The 20124-nt window shown below is 43.9% G+C and overlaps 1 protein-coding gene across 9 annotated transcripts in view; it reads right to left on the reverse strand.

The window, feature by feature from the left end:
• Positions 1-279: 279 nt before the first annotated feature.
• LRRC3B (leucine rich repeat containing 3B) overlaps positions 280-20124 on the reverse strand; it is a 94470-nt gene continuing 74625 nt past the window's right edge. For 6 of the 9 annotated variants that reach the window (XR_009598649.1, XM_015104649.4, XM_042241487.2 and 3 more), the window contains exon 2: positions 280-1545. Coding sequence is in view for 8 of the 9 variants with exons in the window: in XM_015104649.4 (XP_014960135.1) it covers positions 604-1383 (780 nt within the window). In the remaining variant the exon portion in view is untranslated. Of the gene's footprint in view, positions 1546-15306; positions 15611-16283; positions 18511-19257; positions 19874-20124 lie in introns of those variants that run through there. The other 3 variants (XM_060407097.1, XM_027962529.3, XM_060407099.1) reach the window with 2 other exon arrangements.

Genomic DNA, 20124 nt, shown 5'->3' on the forward strand with positions numbered 1-20124 from the left:
CACTGACTTTTAGGTTCCAAACATTTAGAAGCATCAGAACTTAAGGCTCTGTAGGATGTCACACTACCTCTTATCACCCGGGTTTGCTAAGCCTTACTCTTTTGAAGTCTGACAGACACTTTACTTGGTTGATAAGTCAGCTACGGCTCCCCAGTGTACAGGAGAACTTAATAACATGTCTCTCATTGGGATCGCTCTTTGGGTTCACACGGGTTGTCTGTTTTTCTCTCTAAAGCAATGGAATGACTGTAGAGTTTTCTGGACCAATAAGTCACTCTGTTTTTCATGATTCAAAGTTAGGCTTTTATTTGGTTTCAAATTAAAAAAATAAATTTCATTATTAAATAGTGAGATGGATCTAACTGAGGTTCAGAGAAGTAGCCGACTCGGGAATATACCGCCAGGGGTACAATTCAGGGGTGGATTGCCTAAACGAAAATGAGTTGTTAGGTTGTCACGTTTGTTCAAAGTTCAACAGTGGCATAATTCAAAGGAGACTGAGATACAAAGTTTCAAATGTTTACAATGGATGAGAGAAGTAAATCAGCTTATTCTACCACAATCCCAAACGGATTTCCTTTTCGATGCCAGGCAGCTCGGACGCTACACCACGGTGCTAATGTCGTCGGGTTCGTCAGCTTTCTTTTGCCTGCTCGGCAGGGACTTCAAGTATTCGAGGTGTCTCCGCGCATCCTCCTGGTTCTGCCTCACGTAATACACTACGTAAGAGATCACCATGGTGAACCAGCCAAACATGGTGACCAGCATGGCGTAGTCAGTTGTTTTTTTAGGGAGGTTACAAAGGTCGGCGTCATTGGCAGCGTTGAGGAACGGCCTCCCAGCATGTTCGTCCAGCACGGAGGTCTTGCAGATCACACTGTGGGCTGTCTCGTGATTGGACACCATGCTCCGCAGGACTTGCTGGAGCGTACAGTCACAGTGCCAGGGGTTGTTGGCAATTCTGGCCCTGGCCTTCAGGTTATTGAAGGCGTTTTTGTGCACGCTCTGAATCCGGTTGTCAGACAAGTCCAGAGTCTGCAGAGTTTCAGCGACTCCCTTGAAGGCGTGCTCGTCGATAAACTCAATGCCGTTTTTGGACAGGTTGAGAACTCTTAGTTGATGGAGGTCCTTAAAAATCTCATTGGGGATGGATGTGATCTGATTGGAGTCCAGGTACAAGAGGACCGTTTCAGGAGGAAGATCTCTAGGTATTTCCTTGAGATTCGCATTGCTACAGGTGACATTTAAACCCCCAGAGGAAGAACAGAGACAGCCCTTGGGACACATACTGGCGGAATGAAAGCACAGTATCATGAGAACAAAACTTTGGAGAAGGAGACACATGGAGAGGGAGCGAGTTAACCACAGGTCCACCAGATTCATGCTGGAATGTCAGCATAATCACAAGCCCAAGCCTCATCTACTCCACAAGCACGTGTGCTCACGGTCCAGCCCTGTCCACACAGTTGGTCTCCTTCCGGCGTGGTCCAAAGGCCTGCTACTCACACACGCATCTCTTCATCGTGCTGGTCCTTGCGTGGGCACCTAAGGGGAAGAAAGCAGACGTAATGAGCTCTTTTGCAAATGGGGAGGGGGGTGCATCGCAATGAAACAGGCATCTGGCATTTTATGCGGGCAGGCACACTGGTTACGCAGGCAATTTCCATCAGCACCATTGGGAGTTTTCTGTAATCGGAGTCTCTGCTCAAATCGCAGGTGCTGGGGGAGCGGAAGGTCAACAAACGATGACATTTCCAAGTGACGACGCCTTGTTGTTCCTGGTGCGGAATCTGAGCAAACGGCCCAGATTCCTCTCCTCTCCACTGGCCTGCGCCACACCCTGCACCCTTCCTAAAGTCAACAGCAACCAGACGGAGTCAGCCTTCTCCCTCCTCCTGCAAGAGGCATCCATGCGAATGAACCTTTCCCATGAGCGGCAACGAGAACTCACCCTGATATTTTACAGTTGATGACTGTAGATAACAACGACTTTCATGGTTTTTGAACGGTTGTCCAATTTTGAGTATTTTCCCTAAAGAAACCCCTTACTTGAATTATGAATGGGGTGAATGGGTACATCCCAACCTTCCCAGCGCAGTGTTTCCAGGGACCTCCAGCCTGGAATCTCCAAAGGAGCTGCCTCCCTTGGGACCTCTGGGGACTACATCGCACCCGGAAGGATGTCCTTATCTGAATTTCCAAAAGATTCTCTTTGTTTTCTAAACAGTGTAGCTCCTCTCCAATAGACCTTTGAATATGACACACAGCTCCAAGTCTTTTTTTTTTTTTAGTATAAAAAAGACTTTTACGAAATACTAGCCTCTTACATGTAAGTCAAATCATTAAGCTTATACAGTGCTTTATGAAGTTATGTCAGTGAAGCTGGGGGTCGGGGGTGGGGAATGACATAATTAGCAGCCAAAGAAATGCAACTGTAAAATGAGCTATGAATGTTTTTCTTCTATCAATATAATTTTTAAAAATACCATCTGTATGCTTATAAGAACAGAATAATACGGCATCCTCATAAACACATATTTTGAGAATATGTTTTGGAAAGAAATTTGGCAATATCTATTGAGAACATTAAATTTTATATATATACATGTATATATGTATATATGTATGTGTATATATATATATCTTTTTTGACATTGTAATTTTCTTTCAAGTAATCTATTCTAGGGAAATGTTCTAAAATAAAACAAAAATGTAATGCTCCCCCAGAACAGAAATACTAGCCGCAAAGTCTTCCTCAATACCCTATTCTTTTCTTTCCAACTGTGTGTGTGTATGTGTAAAATCATTTATATACATGAAATCATATTTATGTGCTTTGTCCCTCAGTTGCGTCTGACTCTTGGCGACGCTATGGACTATCGCCCATCAGGCTGCTCTGTCCGTGAGATTTTTCCGGCAAGAATACTGGAATGAGTTGCCATTTCCTTCTCCAGGGGATCTTCTTGACCCAGGGATTGAACCCATGTCTCCTGTGTCTCCTGCACTAGCAGGCAGATTCTTCACTGCTGAGCTACTGGGGAAGCATTATATGTATAATATATGTTATATATATATATGTACATATCCCCTAGAGAAGGGAATTCTGGCCTAGGGAATACTGTGGACTGTATAGTCCATGGGGTTGCAAAGAGTCAGACACGACTGAGTGCCTTTCACCTTTCACTCACACACACACACACACACACACACACATATATCTTTTATATATACTATATAAAATATATGTATATATCTTTATATATATACATATATCTTTTATATCTATCTATCTATCTATATATTTCCTGTTGAGCTGTTGGAAAAAGGCCTAAGAAATTGCAAAGCTTTAGTGATATGAGCAAGATTATGAACTTACCCCAAAATAGAGATGTGAATATAAGTTTACACTTGAAACCGCTCACTCATGTGAAGAGGACAGGCATTCTCACAGACTAGGGAAGTGGCTCTCAGACGGACTCTGGGCCTTGCCCACAGAGCTCATAAGTGGTACAGATGGCAATCAAGCCAAAGCGTTTGTTCTGACTGGTGAATCTCACAATTCTCACTACCCCTACAGCTTTTTCCCGATTCCATCTGCTCCATGGGGACAAACAAAGTCCAGGGACTGCTGCAGCTTCTGATGCTGATATAACTCAGTGCCACACGGAGGACCCCATGAGCCCCAGGGAGGGGGCTCCCTGCCCTGGGAACCCGTGCTTGACTTCAGAGGATTCTCTCTCAGGATCTAAGGAACCAGGAAAAGGTTCATCCCTCTGACAGCCAAGAGTAACAAAAGACTCTGCAAACTTGTCTTTTCTAAAGATCCCAGATGGATAAATAGAGAGGGAAATGACTCCAAATGTTACCAAACTCACAGAAAAGATTAATGTGAGCTGAAAACATAACGAACTGGGTTGTTCATCACGGAAAAAAATCAGATTAGCAACAGCAGAATGAAATGAATGTGCTTTTGGAATCTCGAGTCCCTCAAATGCCAGAGAGGCTGCAGCTGAACCCCGAGGCTGACTAAGCCACCCGTCAACAGCTCGTTTCATCTGCAGCGTAGGCTCACCTCCCTCCCATGTTTCCCTCCTGCAAACCTTCATCGCGGGGCATTTGGGGACTGCAGTCATTGCCTAGATGGGGGAGAAAAGACAGAAAAGGAAGGTCCTGGAGGCTACATCAGAGAAGAAGGAGGGTGGCGGAGGACAGGCACAGGTTGCTGGGCGGAGGACAGGAGATGGACAAACGAGTGTGAATAGAGAAATCAGAGGTTCCTGTCATCAAGCGACTTCCACCAATTGAGTACGTGCCACCTCCACCCGCCTAAATCCTGGGAACCGGTGCAAAGCCTCCTCTGGAGGACACTCACGTCTCTCCAGAGACCGACTCCATCTGGACTCTAATTCAGACTATGGGCCTCCCAGGTGGCTCAGTGGTAAAGAGCCCGCCCCCCAAGGCAGGAGACTCGGGTTTGATGCTCGGGTTGGGAAGATCTCCAGGAGAAGGAAACGCAACCTGCTCCAATATTCTTGCCTGGGCTACAGTCCATGTGGCTGCAAAAGAGTCAGACATGGCTTTGGTGACTAACCAACAGCAACAGGTTCAACTCTAAGCCCTGTGAGGGCAGGGACTTGTTTCTGCCTCGTAGAAATAATAGCAAACAATTACAAGGCAAACGCAGTGCCCTGAGTTTGCATTTCAGTTTTCATCCTTACGATCATTGTGCCCGTGGGCAAGTCATTAACCTCTCTACACCTCACTCTGCTTCTCCTCAGACAGAGATTATAAAAAGCATCTGATGACAATGTTGACACGAGAATTGTATTAGATAATCCATGCCAAGCATTTAGTACAATGCATAGTAGGTACCAAGTGCTCAACACTTGTTAGCTATAGTTATTATTCTTATTCCAGAAGCATTTCCAACCCCTAGCGTAGTGCTACATAAACATCTATCTTCTTATGAATGAATCAATGAAATATTCAGCAATCTAGCTGTGCTTTTTCTTCCCTACGGTAATTATTTTCATCATTTTGACACATAAACATTGGCTGGTCAAATGGCTGTTGGTTTTACATGTCAAAACAGTAGTAGCCTCTGGAAAAATCACAAGTGTAGACTCCTCCTTGAAGAATAGAACTTTTTCTCAGCACACATCTCCAGGCTTTGTTTCTCCAGAATGGCCAGTCCAGTGGTCATGGTCACAGACAAGAGATGGTTAGGACGCATCTTCTCAACATCAGAGCACAGTTTGTCTTGAGATGAAATCCTTCATGCCCTAAATGGTCCACCCATTCATACACAGGATGAAATGCCTGTTGGGAGTATAAATCCTGCATATTCCTTGCACTCAAAGAGGCTGGACTCAAAACTATTTCATTTTCTCTCTGTGATTCACAAAAAGGGAATGGAACCTTCTGGGGCTGGCTACATCGCTATTGCTGCATCAGCCTCCAGAGCCGTCACCCTCACACAGGACTTTGAAGTGACAAAAGGCGCAGCATGTAGAGGCGCCCAAAGACATCGCATCAAGGTTACCTCCAGCGGGGAGGACGGAAGAACTGTCTCTCCGCTCTGTCGCGCTGACTGACTGTTTTCCGAAGGGATTATCAGCTTGGCATCGCCTGCAAGTACTGGTTAGATGAAAGGCGATTCCCAGGAAGGGAAGCTGCGGGGAGACGTGTCTCTCAGAGTAAAAACCAGGCCTTCTGCAGACACCAGTGCTCCTACAGCAGAGGGCAGAGCTAAGGAGGCACCTAAATGCCCTCTTGTTCTGACCCCGTCAGGTCTAACCACAAACCCAGAGTAACAAACAAGCCACCCTTCTGCGGGGCGGGGGGCTGGTGGGGGGAAGCCTCCTTGCTAACTTCAGAAAGAGTGAGTGGGACATAAAGGAGCGCCAGGGTCACCTTGGTGCGGTGAGAGGGGCGCAGGAGCTCTCCGCCTGCCCTCTCGAGAAGGAAGGCGACCCAACAAGGGGACAGCCCCAGTGAAACAGCATCCCTTCTGCCTCCTAAATTCCCCCTCGCATCCCTCCACTCGGTACTTCTGCCCCACCCTCGCGCCCTCATTCCCTTCCAGTACATCTGGGGCCACGAGGAAGCCGCAGGGTCTCTGGCTGTGCTGGCAGGTCTGAGCTGCGCCCCCACAGAGGGCCGTCTGGCCCCTAGACCCGAACCCCCATGTCCCTGTCACACAGGTTTCCTTTCTTCCCCTGTGGCCGCACCTCTCGGCTTGCAGAACTCCCCTGAGCAGGGGGCGAGCTTGTGCCCCTGCAGCGGAAGTGCAACCTGAACCACTGGGCACTCAGGGACATCCCCCATCACACAAGTGTCTGAGCTATAGTAATTAATGCTGGGATCGGGTGGCAATCCTCAAATACTGTTTCCAGAAAGAAAAAAAAATGGACTTAGCAGCCTACTATGTGAGAAGGCAGTTCTTTCAGTGGCTGATTAAAAACTCTGTCTTGCATGGAAGCAACCTGAATGTCCATCGACAGAGGAATAGATAAAGATGCGGGACACACACGAAATGGAATATTAGTGTTTTTAGCGCTTGCTGCTTCGTCATGTCAGCTCTCTGACCCCACGGACTGCAGCCCACCAGGCTCCTCTGTCCATGGGATTTTCCAGGCAAGGATGCTGGAGTGGTTTACCATTTCCTTCTCCAAGGGATCTTCCCGACCCAGGGATTGAACCTGGGGCTTCTGCATTGCAGGGGGATTCTTCACTGCCTGAGCTACTGGGGAAGCCCCTACGATGGAGTATTACCCAGCCATCGAAAAGAATGAAATACTGCCACTTGGAGCATTAGGATGGACTTCAAGGCTGACACACTGAGGGAAGTGACGTCAGACAGAGAAGGAGGCATCCCTTATGTGTAGAATCTGAAAAGAAATGATACAAATGAACTTATCTACCAAACAGAAATAGACTCACAGACTTAGAGGACAAATTTACGGTTCCTGGGGAAAAGGGATAATTACGGAGTTTGGGATGGAAAGTACACTGTTGTGTTTAAGATGGATAACCGGCAAGGACCTACTGTATAGCCCAGGGAACTCTGCTCAATGTCATGTGGCTGGCTGGATGGGAGGGGAGTTTGGGGGAGAATGGATACATGTATATGTATAGCTGAGTCCCTTCACTGTTCACCTGGAGCTATCAGAATATTGTTAATTGGCTATACCCCAGTATGGCAGCCTGGATGGGAGGGGAGTTGGGGCAGAATGGATACAGGTATATATATGGCAGGGTCTCTTCACTGTTCACCTGGAGCTACCATAATATTGTTAATTGGCTATACCCCAATATAAAATAAAAATCTAAAAGAAAAAGAACCAGGGGACTGTATAACCTAGACACTACCAGTTTACTTTTGCTTTTCTTTAACTCTCTGAAACGCCCCAACTTAGACAAAAATACAGCTCTGCTTTGGTGTAACTTAATTATCTAAGTTTAAATACAGACTGTCAATTATTTGTGACCTTGGTCAAACCTTTCTGTGCATTGCAATTCTTTGTCTAAAACGCTGGCATAATAGGGGAATTCTCTGGTGGGCCAGTGGTTAGGAAATTACATACTGATTTCTTTATTTGCTCAAGTTTTCTGTCAGCTAAGTTGCTGCTCAGTCTGATGTCCAATCACACGTCTGGTGTACATCATTATACACGTGGATGCTCTGCAAGTGGCTGGGCTTTTGTGCACTTCACTGTATGGTGCTGTATAGAATACATTAGTGCAGTATTTTTATTTCAAGCCCAGAATGTTAGGAAGCAAGTGAAAAAGCAATGCTGATGTAGCTGGTACTAGTGTACTTTACAAGGTACTGTCCTGTAAGATTGGAAATGCTTCTTTATTTTTTTGTATTTTTTAATGCATTATTTGTGCAAAAAAGGATTATAAGACCATTACAGAATAGTACTATATAGTTGATTGCATTAGCTGGGTATCTAGGCTAACTTTGATGGACTTACAAACAAATTGGACTTATGAGCATACTCTTGGAAAGGAACTCATTGCAAGGGACTTACTGTATCTCCGTTTCCTCTCCAGAGCACTTCCTTGGAGCTAATAAGAGGCTGTCTCTCTCAGGCTATAGTCCTCACTAAGGTCCCAAAACAAAACTTATCTGGAAACTTTCAGATTGTTGTTCTTTTTTTTTTTTTTTTTCAGTCTGCACTAACAAATAAACAACACTTTGTTTTTTGAACTCTCTCTCTCTCTCTGGGTACTAAATAAAGAGTAAAGATAAGATTATGTCTTCCCCATCTGTGTTTATTATTCATCATGCTGCAAGGTTACAGGAAGGCTGAGTAGGAACCCATCTGCCTCAGTTTCTTTCTTCTTCTCTGTTAATATTATTTCCCACTAAGTGCCTAAGGTATTTACAACAGTGAGAGCTTTGCAAACTCTTAACACACAATCTACATAAATGTAGGCTCCCAAAGATACTCCAAGGTCCTGAGGCAACTTGAAAACTGCTTTTAGAAAGCATTATCCTTGCTGAATTCAGCTGCATTTCTGACTGGGATGGATGACTCTTACCACACACACACACACAAAAACCACACAGAAAACAAACAAACAAACAAAAAAAACAACTTATCATAATCAATGACTTGGTGGGGAAAGTACAGGATTCAGATCTAAAATCAAGGAAATGAAAACACTGATTTACATAGACACACATACCTCAGTGTTCACAGACACATTATTTACAATAGCCAAGATATGAAAACAGCCTAAATGTCCATTAACACTTGGATAAAAAATGGGTAAATAAATGTGGCATATGCATAGATGATGAAATACTATCAGCCATTAAAAAACAAAAAATGAAATCTTGCCTTTTTCAACAACATAGATGGACCTGGAAGATATTATGCTTAGTGAAGTAAGTCAGAGAAAGACAAGCACTGTGTATTTTCACCCGTATGTGGAATCCGACATATGTAGAAACAAGCAAATGGGCACAGTAAAGCAGAAACAGTGTCAAGAAACAGAGGACAAACAGGCGGCTAACAGTGGGGAGAGGGCTGGGAAAAGAGGAAAATAGGGAAAGGGGATTAAGAGGTGACGAAGTGCCAAGTATTAAAAACACAAGATACAAGGAGGAGATGTACAGCCCAAGGAATACAGCCAATGTTTTATCACTTTAAATGGAATATAATCTATAAAAGCATAGCATCATTACAATGTATACCTGAAACTAACATAATACTGCAAACCAACTAACTGTAACTATGAGTGATGATGGAAGTTAACTAGACTTATTGCAGCAAAATTTTTTGCAGTATATACAAATGCTGAATCAATGTTGTGCACTTGAAATTAATATGCCATTATATATAATTACATTTAATAAAAGATGTCAAATAAATATTAAGTGAAGATGTACATATATGATCCCCTCAGCAATCAATGCAAAGAAATAGAGCAAAACAATAGAATGGAAAAGACTAGAGATCTCTTCAAGAAAATTAGAGATACCAAGGGAATATTTCATGCAAAGATGGGCTCAATAAAGGACAGAAATGGTATGGACCTAACAGAAGCAGAAGACATTAAGAAGAGGTGGCAAGAAAACACAGAAGAACTGTACAAAAGAGAGCTTCACAATGTAGATAATCATGAGGGTGTGATCACTCAGACTCACCTAGAGCCGGACATCCTGGAATGTGAAGTCAGGTGGGCCTTAGAAAGCATCACTACAAACAAAGCTAGCGGAGGCGATGGAATTCCAGTTAAGCTATTTCAAATTCTAAAAGATGATGCTGTGAAAGTGCTGCACTCAATATGTCAGCAAATTTGGAAAACTCAGCAGTGGCCACAGGACTGGAAAAGGTCAGTTTTCATTCCAATCCCAAAGGAAGGTAATGCCAAAGAATGCTCAAACTACTGCACAACTGCACTCAACTCACACGCTAGTAAAGGAATGCTCAAAATTCTCTGAGCCAGGCTACAGCAATATGTGAACTATGAACTTCTAGATATTCAAACTGGTTTTAGAAAAGGCAGAGGAACCAGAGATCAAATTGCCAACATCTGCTGGATCATTGAAAAAGCAAGAGAGTTCCAAAAAAACATCTATTTCTGCTTTATTGACTAGGCCAAAGCCTTTGACTGTGTGGATCACAATGAACTGTGGAAAATTCTGAGAGAGATGGGAATACCAGACCACCTGACCTGCTTCTTGAGAAATCTGTATGCAGGTCAGGAAGCAACAGTTAGAACTGGACATGGAACAACAGACTGGTTCCAAATAGGAAAAGGAGTACATCAAGGCTGTATATTGTCACCCTGCTTATTTAACTTCTATGCAGAGTATATCATGAGAAACGCTGGGCTGGATGAAGCACAAGCTGGAATGAAGATTGCCGGGAGAAATATCAATCACCTCAGATATGCAGATGACACCACCCTTATGGCAGAAAGTGAAGAGGAACTAAAAAGCCTCTTGATGAAAGTGAAAGAGGAGAGTGAAAAAGTTGGCTTAAAGCTCTACATTCAGAAAACTAAGATCATGGCATCTGGTCCCATCACTTCATGGCAAATAGATGGGGAAACAGTGGCTGACTTTATCTTTCTGGGCTCCAAAATCACTGCAGATGGTGATTGCAGCCATGAAATTAAAAGATGCTTGCTCCTTGGAAGGAAAGTTATGACCAACCTAGATAGCATATTCAAAAGCAGAGACATTAGTTTGCCAACAAAGGTCCATCTAGTCAAGACTATGGTTTTTCCTGTGGTCATGTATGGATGTGAGAGTTGGACTGAAAGCTAAGCGCCAAAGAATTGATGCTTTTGAACTGTGGTGTCGGAGAAGACTCTTGAGAGTCCCTTGGACTGCAAGGAGATCCAACCAGTCCATCCTAAAGGAGATTAGTCTTGGGTGTTCACTGAAGAGACTGATGTTGAGGCTGAGACCCCAATACTTTGGCCACCTGATGCAGAGAGCTGACTCATTTGAAAAGACCTTAATGCTGGGAAAGATTGAGGGCAGGAGGAGAAGGGGACGACAGAAGATGAGATGGTTGGATGGTATCACCGACTCGATGGACATGGGTTTGGGTGGCCTCTGGGAGTTGGTGATGGGAGGCCTGGTGTGCTGTGGTTCATGGGGTTGCAAAGAATCGGACATGCCTGAGTGACTGAACTGAACTGATGTAAAACAAAAGAGAACAATTTACACACAAACATACACACACTTGTGTAATTAAAACATTATGGAAGAACATATAAAAAATGGATAATAGTCTTATCGTCAGAGTATGGTTCTAGAGCCACAGAGTATGGTGTGTAGAATTTTGACTTTTTATCTTATAATCTTCTCTACTATTACAATCTTTGCCATGAGCACAATCATAGTATTAACTAGGTAAGAAGAAAAGGGGTTGGTCTGAAGATACTGATTGGTAAGCTATTTTCTGTTAGGAGTTACTGAAAGTACAAAAGTATGCAAGATATGATGTTTCTTCTGACCAGCTGAGTCACCCTAAAAAGTCACTTAAACTTTCTGAGTCTTAGATAAGGGTACAGTACACCATAAGCCTGAGGTTAGATAAAACCAGGGTCAACTCTCATTTTGGGTACCAGCTGGGGGAGCTTGGGAAAACAAAGTGACTGTTTGGAGTCCAAGGTTTCTCAGCTATAAATAAGAATAATTCCGATTTCACAGGTTTCATGTATGGTTATAACTGTGCCCACTCTCATAGCAGATGCCTGACAAAATATTACAGACTCTGAACACACTTTCAAAGGCATCATAGTCAAGTTCAGATTTCCAAAGGGTTCTGTGGAATACCATCTGTGAGTTGCAGTCACGTAAGTCTGAGAAACACCCTCTTTGGGAGTTACAATGGTCATCAGCCTATTTAAGGTTCTGAGAAATTACAGCAAAGGAACCTATTAACTCAGAATTCTCCAAACATACTTGGTACCCCTGCCAAAGGCTTGTGGTGCCCTGTAATTTTTATAGCATAACACCCACAGAATATGATAATTTACAGTAAATTCAGATCTAACTAAAGAACATTTAATTATCTCTACCATTTCTCCTCTTGCTTCATCCAAATATTCTGAAGTAATACGAGGTGACATGTTTTGCAAATGAGAATTCAATTTGCCACTTGATCCTTCTCAGGCCAAATAATATTACCATACAGAAATAATCACCATCAACTATTAATAACATTCATCGCAGGTAGTGATGAAAAAATGACTAATCAATAGCTAGCACAAAGGATTATTTTGTTTAATGAAAGACATATCTCAATTAAAATTTACATGCCCATAAATAAATTGCAACAAATGGGATATTACTATGTTTCCATTTTAGGCTCTCTGATTTCCTCATCCTGCCTCAGGCACCACTTTTATTTTTGAAAAAATCATTAATAACATGATCCTTAAGGGCTTTGAAACCTTGCGCATACATTCTCAGTTGCGTCCAACTCTGTGTGACCTCATGGACCACAGCCTGTCTGGCTCCTTTGTCCATGAGATTTAAGAGGTAAGGATACTGGAGTGGGTTGACATTTCCTTCTCCAAGAGAGCTTCCCAACGCAAGGATGGAACCTGCGTCTCCTGTGTCGGCAGGCAGGTTATTTACCACTCCTGTCAGCTGGGAAGCCCCTTGAAAACCTTAGAGAGTGGTAACTCAAAGAGAAGGCTTTGGAGTTGGCCATATCTAAGCCTCTAACTTTGACACTCAAGTGCTAAGTCACTTTAGTCGCGTCTGACTCTGTGTGACCCTATTGGCTGTAGCCTGCCAGGCTCCTCTGTCCATGGGATTCTCCAGGTAAGGATACTGGAGTGGCAAGTAGTTATTAAACATATACAGCTATAACTCTTATTAACCCATATCTCAACAGGATTAGATTTTAAGAACTGTGAATATGAGAAATAGAATATTTAGACTATGGTTTTAAGAAAATTGTTATAAATGGCACATTACATTTGCCTTCTCAAAATTTATATCCTCTTTCTCATGCAACTTATTGACACAAACTGACAAATTTATGCATATTTCCACTGGAAGCTGTAATTAACTTGGAACTTTTTAAATTAGGGAAACTGAATTTTCAGAGTAATTTCTTATCAAATTCTTGTAAAGTTCTGTTTTTATTATTTAAAATGAATAAATATGAACTCCTGGAAAAAAAAAAAAAAAGAAGTGGCCTTAGGGTTTGCTTTGATCGCAGATGAAGCAGAAGTTGTATTTTGCCTGTTCTAAGCCTCGGCCTTTTCAAGAGTCAGCATGTGCTCTTGCCTTTGCTCTTGGAATCTCCCCAGCCACTATGGCCAGCACGCTGGGTAGTGAGTGATCCCGTGAAGGGAAGGCCCACTGTCCCAGCCTAGACCCAGCCACACTCCTGACATGTGGGAAACCCAAACCAGAGCATCAGAGTCAACTGTCAGATCTGCAGGTTTTGGATTCATGGACTTATGAGTGAGCCCACGTTAGACCAGAGGACCATTCAGGTCCTCATGAACTTGTATGCAATGCCACCAGGTTTGGGCACACCATTATCTCAAAAAGCTAGCTGATACACAACTGCTATAGCTGATACAAATGTTTAAACTGAACATTTAACAGTTAAAAAAGTTAATATATTTATGTTAATTATCACAAGGCCCGATTGACATTTAACAGATTCATACTAACAGCTATTAGAAAAAAATGCTTCTTAAAGTTTAATAGAAACCTCATTCAAGAAGGTTGTAATGGCTCAATGCTGAAGGGCATCAGCAGTTACCTTATCAGTAGAATTCTATCTACTGACCGTGAGTGTCAATAATGTTCCAAACGGCTATGGCATCCCCCAAGTAGCTCAGGAAAGCCAATACATAGATGAAAGACACTCATTCAAGACCCAGATCAAATCTGGATAATACATTTTAAATACTGGTTGTTCCCATATCCCTGGTGCCTACGGCTCAGTGCCCAGAGTGGGGTCAGAGCTCCGTCTGTGTAGCCAGGACCAGGGACTCGGGAGTCATACTGTGTCTGACACTGAGTCCCAGCTCCATCCGTGACCTTGCCTTGCCTCAGTCTCCTCCTGTATAAACAAAGATCACAGCAGTAGCTATACTTCTCCTATTTGTGGGTGCGTGCTAAGTCGCTTCAGGTATGTCCGACTCTTTATGACCCCATGGACCGTAGTCTGCCAGGATCCGCTGTCCATGGGATTCTTCAGGCAAGAATACTGGAGTGGGTTATCAGGCCCTTCTCCAGAGGATCTTCCCAACCCAGGGTTCAAACCCGGGTGTCCTGCAAAGGCAGGCAGATTTTTTTTTTTTAACCACCAAGCCACCTGGGAAACCCTCTTCTATTTGTAGTGAGGATTAAAGGAGATCATTTAGGTGACGCACTTGAAACAGTTATGTGGCACTAAGTCAGTAAATGTTAGTTATTCTTGTTTGTTGAGCGATTTCTGCTTGACACCTACTCTTGGAGACAGGGCTTCAGAAGCCACCAGGCAAACACAGACAAACATCAAAGGGACAACTAAACTACAGGGAAAACCAAATTGCTAGAGATTCAGTGAAGAATGTTTTTTTGAGTGTTCTTTGTACTACTTTTATTTTTGCAACTTTTTAAAAGTTCGAAATTATTTCCAAATGAGTTTTGAAAAACTTAAAATATATATATTTTAAGAGTGTCACATACAGATAAGAAACTCATACTGTATGTATACCATTGGCTGAATGTTTCACTTTATCAATAGTTACCCATGTTATCACATAATCTTTGAATCTATCATGTTTATTTTTTTAAGATTTTTATTGTGGTAAAAGTCACACAATATAAAACATACTATTTTAACTGTATTGAACCGTACTGTTCACATAGCAATTCTCACCATTATCCATCTCCTGAATTTTTCACCTTCCTAAACTGAAACTCTGTCCTCATTACCTCATTAAACAGCAGGTCCCCACCCAGTCTCTGGAATCGACCAATGTACTTTCTGACTCTGAATGTGACTGTTCTAGTCACCTCATATAAGTGGAATCAAACAGTATTTGTCTGTACCTAAAGTACATTGGAATGCACTTCTAAGTTAACATAATCTATGTCCTGCACACAGACTGTGCCTTCTTTTTACCCCCAGTGCCATGCAGCAGGCTCTCATTGGTTATCTATTTTATACACAGGAGTATATATATGTCAACCCCAATCTCAGTGAAGAATTTAAAGGTCATGCCTTAGCAACTGTGGTGAAACAGAACTGGAATAAACAATATTTTGTTAATTCAGGTGCTGTGGCCAGCATGCAGTTACTCTGAGGTGCTCACCTGTTGTTTCGTCTGCAAAAGGTGTCCATCAAATGCAACCTGCTCTCCATTGCAGACATCTAAAGGTTGACCCCCGAGGGAAGGCTTTCTCCAATTTCATTTTGGCCACTCACCCACCAGCATGCCTGCCCAGACCTGTGACTCCACACAAAGTGTCACTGAGTAATCCAGGCTGATAACCGGAGGCTGACGTCTGGACCCTGATTTCACTTGCATTCAAATGATCCTTCCTTCTAGAATCTGACAATTTTTCCTTTCCAGAATGCCTGTGTGACAAACTGAGTAGAAATGCCACCCCTCCAACCTGCGAGGAGCAAACAAGCAGTGGATAAATTACCCTGAACCCTCATATAGTTTGCCTTCAATTTCAGGCCGATTCTTCATCCCACTAAGGACCCTAACATACACTGTCAAATTCCATTTTCTCGGTGACCACATGGGGATCAGGTAAGATCAAACTTTTCCTCACTGATTTTATCCTGTGATACATGCTTTTCAAAAAGCTATGTCCTCTACTGTACAGTATAGGGAACACTGCTCAATACGCTGTAATAACCTATATGGGAAAGGTATCTGAAAAAGAATGGATACATGTGTATGAATTGCTGAATCACTTTGCTGTGTGTCTGAAATTGACCCAGCATTGTAAGTGACACTACACTCCCATTTAAAACAGAATAAATAAATATGCTAGCATGCTAATATGAACTCATTAAGTATGCTAATAAACAAATATGCTAATATACATTTAAAAAAAATAAACCAGACTTAAGTCTTCCTTAGAGAAGAGGATAAGGTGGAAAAACAGTATCTGCAGAATTACAGAGTCACACGGAAAGCTTGCTTGGATACTACTGATGACAATTTAATTGAAGCCGAAGGATCCTCAGACAGACAGTCTCCTGTTCATGAAATTATGCCCTTGGGTGAACAAAGCCGGGATTAATGGCTTGGGTCTAGCCTAGAGCTGTTCTCACCTCTTCCTGTTCTCCACCCGAGTCCTTTATCTTCTCAGTGAAACGTAGGCTTCTTCCCCCCAAACTTCCTTTTACGTAAGGAAACCCAACAAAACAAAAAAAGGAAACCAGAACTGAGTTTCCATACTACGGAGTTCACGGCAGGTCCATGGGGAACTGTGGGGCCCTGTGTTGGCTTGACTTGCCTCTGGGAATCACCCGGAAAAATTAACAGCTATCCAGGGACTTAGCTTTTGTCAACAACCAACCAAATAAAACTTTCCAAACTCACTTAATTGTCTGCAGTAAGACTTCCTCAACACCTCGCTCAGACGTAAAATGCCGATTGAAATAAAACCGAATGTGTATTCTCCATCCCAGCATGTACTCTATCTTGGAGAAGAAATCAGCCAGGTAAGATAAGTAAGAAAGGTAAGAATCAGTCCAGGTGAAGATAAGAAAGTCAGGCAGAGGAGAGAGCCACTCCCAGAAAAACAACAAATTCCCATTTCTGTCTCCTCTGAAGGCTTGCACAGTTTTTAAAAAGTAAATCATCAGAATATTAAGAAACAGTCACCTGCTTGATTGCCCACTGGACAGCTTCAGAAGCTGTGGCCTAACTGTTGCTCTTGTTCGCTCACTCAGTCCTGTGCGACTCTTTGTGACCCCATGGACTGCCGCACACCAGACCCCTCTGTCCTTCACCATCTCCCAGAGTTTGCTCAAACTCATGTCCATTGAGTCGATGACGCTATCTAACCATCTCATCCTCTGCTGCCCCTTGCACCTGTGACCAAGTGGCCTATGTATTAAAGCAAGTCTCATACACAGTCAGCTCCAGTAATGACTGGTCAGGAGAAGGTATGTCGTTTTTTCGACACCTTGGCGCTTTGCTTTGTCTGAGGATGTGAGAACGGGAGAAACGCTGGGTCTGGGCTGGCTTCCCGACTCCCTGACGTAGTGACACTTGACTTAAGCATGAGGACATCATTCTCCCCGCTGCCCCCCCATGACCCCGCATCCCACACACTTCTTTTAGGAACCTCAGCAGTTCCTAAAGTAACAGGTAGGAGGGGTGGACAGGGTGGTTGTGAGCAGCCCCAGGGCTGACTCAGGGTCAGGGACCCAGGAGGTGCTCAGGACCTGCTTGCTCAATGAAGGGCTGAATAGCTGAAAACAAAGCAGATGTTTCTCAAGAACCAAAGAGCCTGACAGGGTGCAGACGTGCCCCCTCTTTCACCCAGATGGTAGCCGAGAAACCAAGGAAGAGAGAGCATCACTAATGGTGATCTGCTTCTCACGCAGCCAGGACCCAATCAGTGTGAGTAGCCTTCCACATTGAGAAAGTGAGGAAGGCAGCGTCCAGTCCAAGAACACCAGCATCCGGCAGGATCAGCAGGCTGACGCCCCGGCATGCCAGGTGGGCTCACCATGTTTAACATGCCAAGATGGGTCCCAGTCTCTCAGATGCCGTGTCAAGACAGTGACGTTGGCCTGGCCTATGAGTTTCAGAAACACACAGTCAAAACATGAAGGTCAAATATTTATGGGGAACCCACTCCAGCATCCTCGCCTGGAAAATTCCATGGATGGAGCCTGGCAGGCTACAGTCCATGGGGTCGAAAAGAGTCGGACATGCCTGAGAAACTTCACTTCACTTTTAGAGGCAGAGAGGGGCCTCTCTGGTGGCTTGGTGGTAAAGAATCCACCTGCCAATGCGGGAGATTTGGGTTTGACCCCTGGGTCAGGCAGATCCCTTGGAGAAGGAAATGGCAACCCACTCCAGTATATTCTTGCCTCGAAAATCCCACAGGCAGAGGAGCCTGGCAGGCTATAGTCCAAGAGGTCCCAAAAGAGTCAGACACGACTTAGGGACTAAACACTACAAGTGAATCTGTAGCAAGTGGGCTTCTCACTCTAACTGTGCAGCATTTCTCTCTTTGCCTGTCCTCTGTCTCTGCTCATCATCGACCCTCAGGGAGAGGGAGCGTCTATGAGTCTATAAGGCCTCCTGGTGCTTAGCTGCAGGGAGCTCTCCGGAGCGAGGCTGTCCTGGCAGGACTCCAACACCGAGGTCTCTTCACTGGAGGAAACAGATGGCACTCATCTCATGATGGGGAAGCCGAGGCCTTGACCACATGCAGAGCTGACTCTTCTATCATCCAGGTAGTAGACTCTTATCTCTTTGGGCATCCAGGGAGGTCTGTTCCAATTGATTAACAGCTATCTATGATTGGGACCGTGCTTGCCTTTCTGTAGGCAGAACCAGGAGAGAGAGGTTGAAAAGTCTGCACTAAGCAGGGATAATGAGGGTGGTTTGGAGAAGGTCATTATTCTCTTTTGGTACAGGCAAATATGCCCTGATGAGGCTGGACTTTCCATCTCAACAAAGAACCAGCAAGCACTCTTACCTCTGTGGCCCTTTATTTGCAAGATGTGTCTGTGGAAACGACCTAAATGTCCATCGGCAGAATGGATATAGGATGTGTGGTATGTGTATATGGTGGAATACTAATCAGCCATCAAAAAGAAGGAAATAAGAAGAAAAGAATGAAATAATGCCATTTGCAGCAACATGGATGAACCTAGAGATGATCACATTAAGTGAAATAAGGCAAACAGAAAGACAACATCATATCATATCACTTATATGTAGACTCTAAAATAGGACACAAAGGAACATATCTGTGGAGCAGAAACAGAATCATGGACACAGAACACACTGGTGGTTGCCAAGGGGGGAGGGAGTTGGAGGAGGCATGGAGGGGGAGGGTGGGGTTAGCACGTGTTAGCTGTTACATAGAGAATGGATAAACAACAAGGTCCTACTATACAGCACAGAGAACTACACGCAATATCTTATGATAAATCATAATGGAAAAGAATACCTGAATCACATTGCTGTACAGCAGAAATTAACACATTGTAAATCTACTATGCTTCAATTAAAAAAAAAAAATACACGAAATGTATGTCTGTTATGTTATCTGCTGACCTGAGAAGGGTAGTTGCCTGGGTGTCTGGCTGTGGACATATTCATAAAGGTCTCTTTTCTCTTAATTTATCATAAAACTTCCATGTTAAGTCTTCCCAGGTGCACGTGAGGTTCTTGAGCCTTTTTCTGAGATGACCAAGGTGGAAGCTTCAGAGAGGCGTGTTTATAATGTCAACAAAGGAAGCACTCACAGTGTTCCCCGAGGCCACCGTGGGGCCGTCTCCTTGTTTGGAGGCTCTGCCCCGTGGCCACAGGCGATGCTGCTGCTGCTGCTGCTGCTGCTGCTGCTGCTGCTGCGGGAGGTGGAGGAGCCTCGGGCTAATGTCTGATGAGTCAGACTCTGGATTCTTCCAACCCCTGGGTTCTTTCTCTCTCTTTCATCCACCTCCTGGGTCCTGGGTCATTTTCACCGCTCATTATCGCCAGCACCAGAAGGAAGGTGGAGGAAATGAAGGGAGATGAAATTCAAATGAATCAATCCTGCCACTTGTTTGCAGCTCAGCTCGCGAGCGTACAGGGGGGAGGCGGCGGCTGCTCTTCTGTGGGTTCCGATTCTCTGAGCTATTCCTGTGCCCCTTGCTGCCAGGCAATATTGAGGGGGCTAGATGCAAATAAGCTGTTGGGATAGAAGCAGAGAGGTGGGGGGGAAGCTCACTTCGGCAGCAACTTCTTCAAAGGAAAGGGAAAGGATGTCACACAGAGTAGCCCAAGTTTTATTAAACAAGCTCATGTTTGGACTCATCTTATTCCCTTAGAAGTAGAGGGAAAGGGATGCGAAGACCACATTGAGAGCGATTATAATGCGGAAGATGCACTGATCGTCATAGCAACGAAAAGGACGTATTCTGCAAAGAGTATGCCGAGGAC

Source organism: Ovis aries, chromosome 26 (genome assembly GCF_016772045.2).
Source record: "Ovis aries strain OAR_USU_Benz2616 breed Rambouillet chromosome 26, ARS-UI_Ramb_v3.0, whole genome shotgun sequence".
Classification (NCBI taxonomy): Eukaryota; Metazoa; Chordata; class Mammalia; order Artiodactyla; family Bovidae; genus Ovis; species Ovis aries.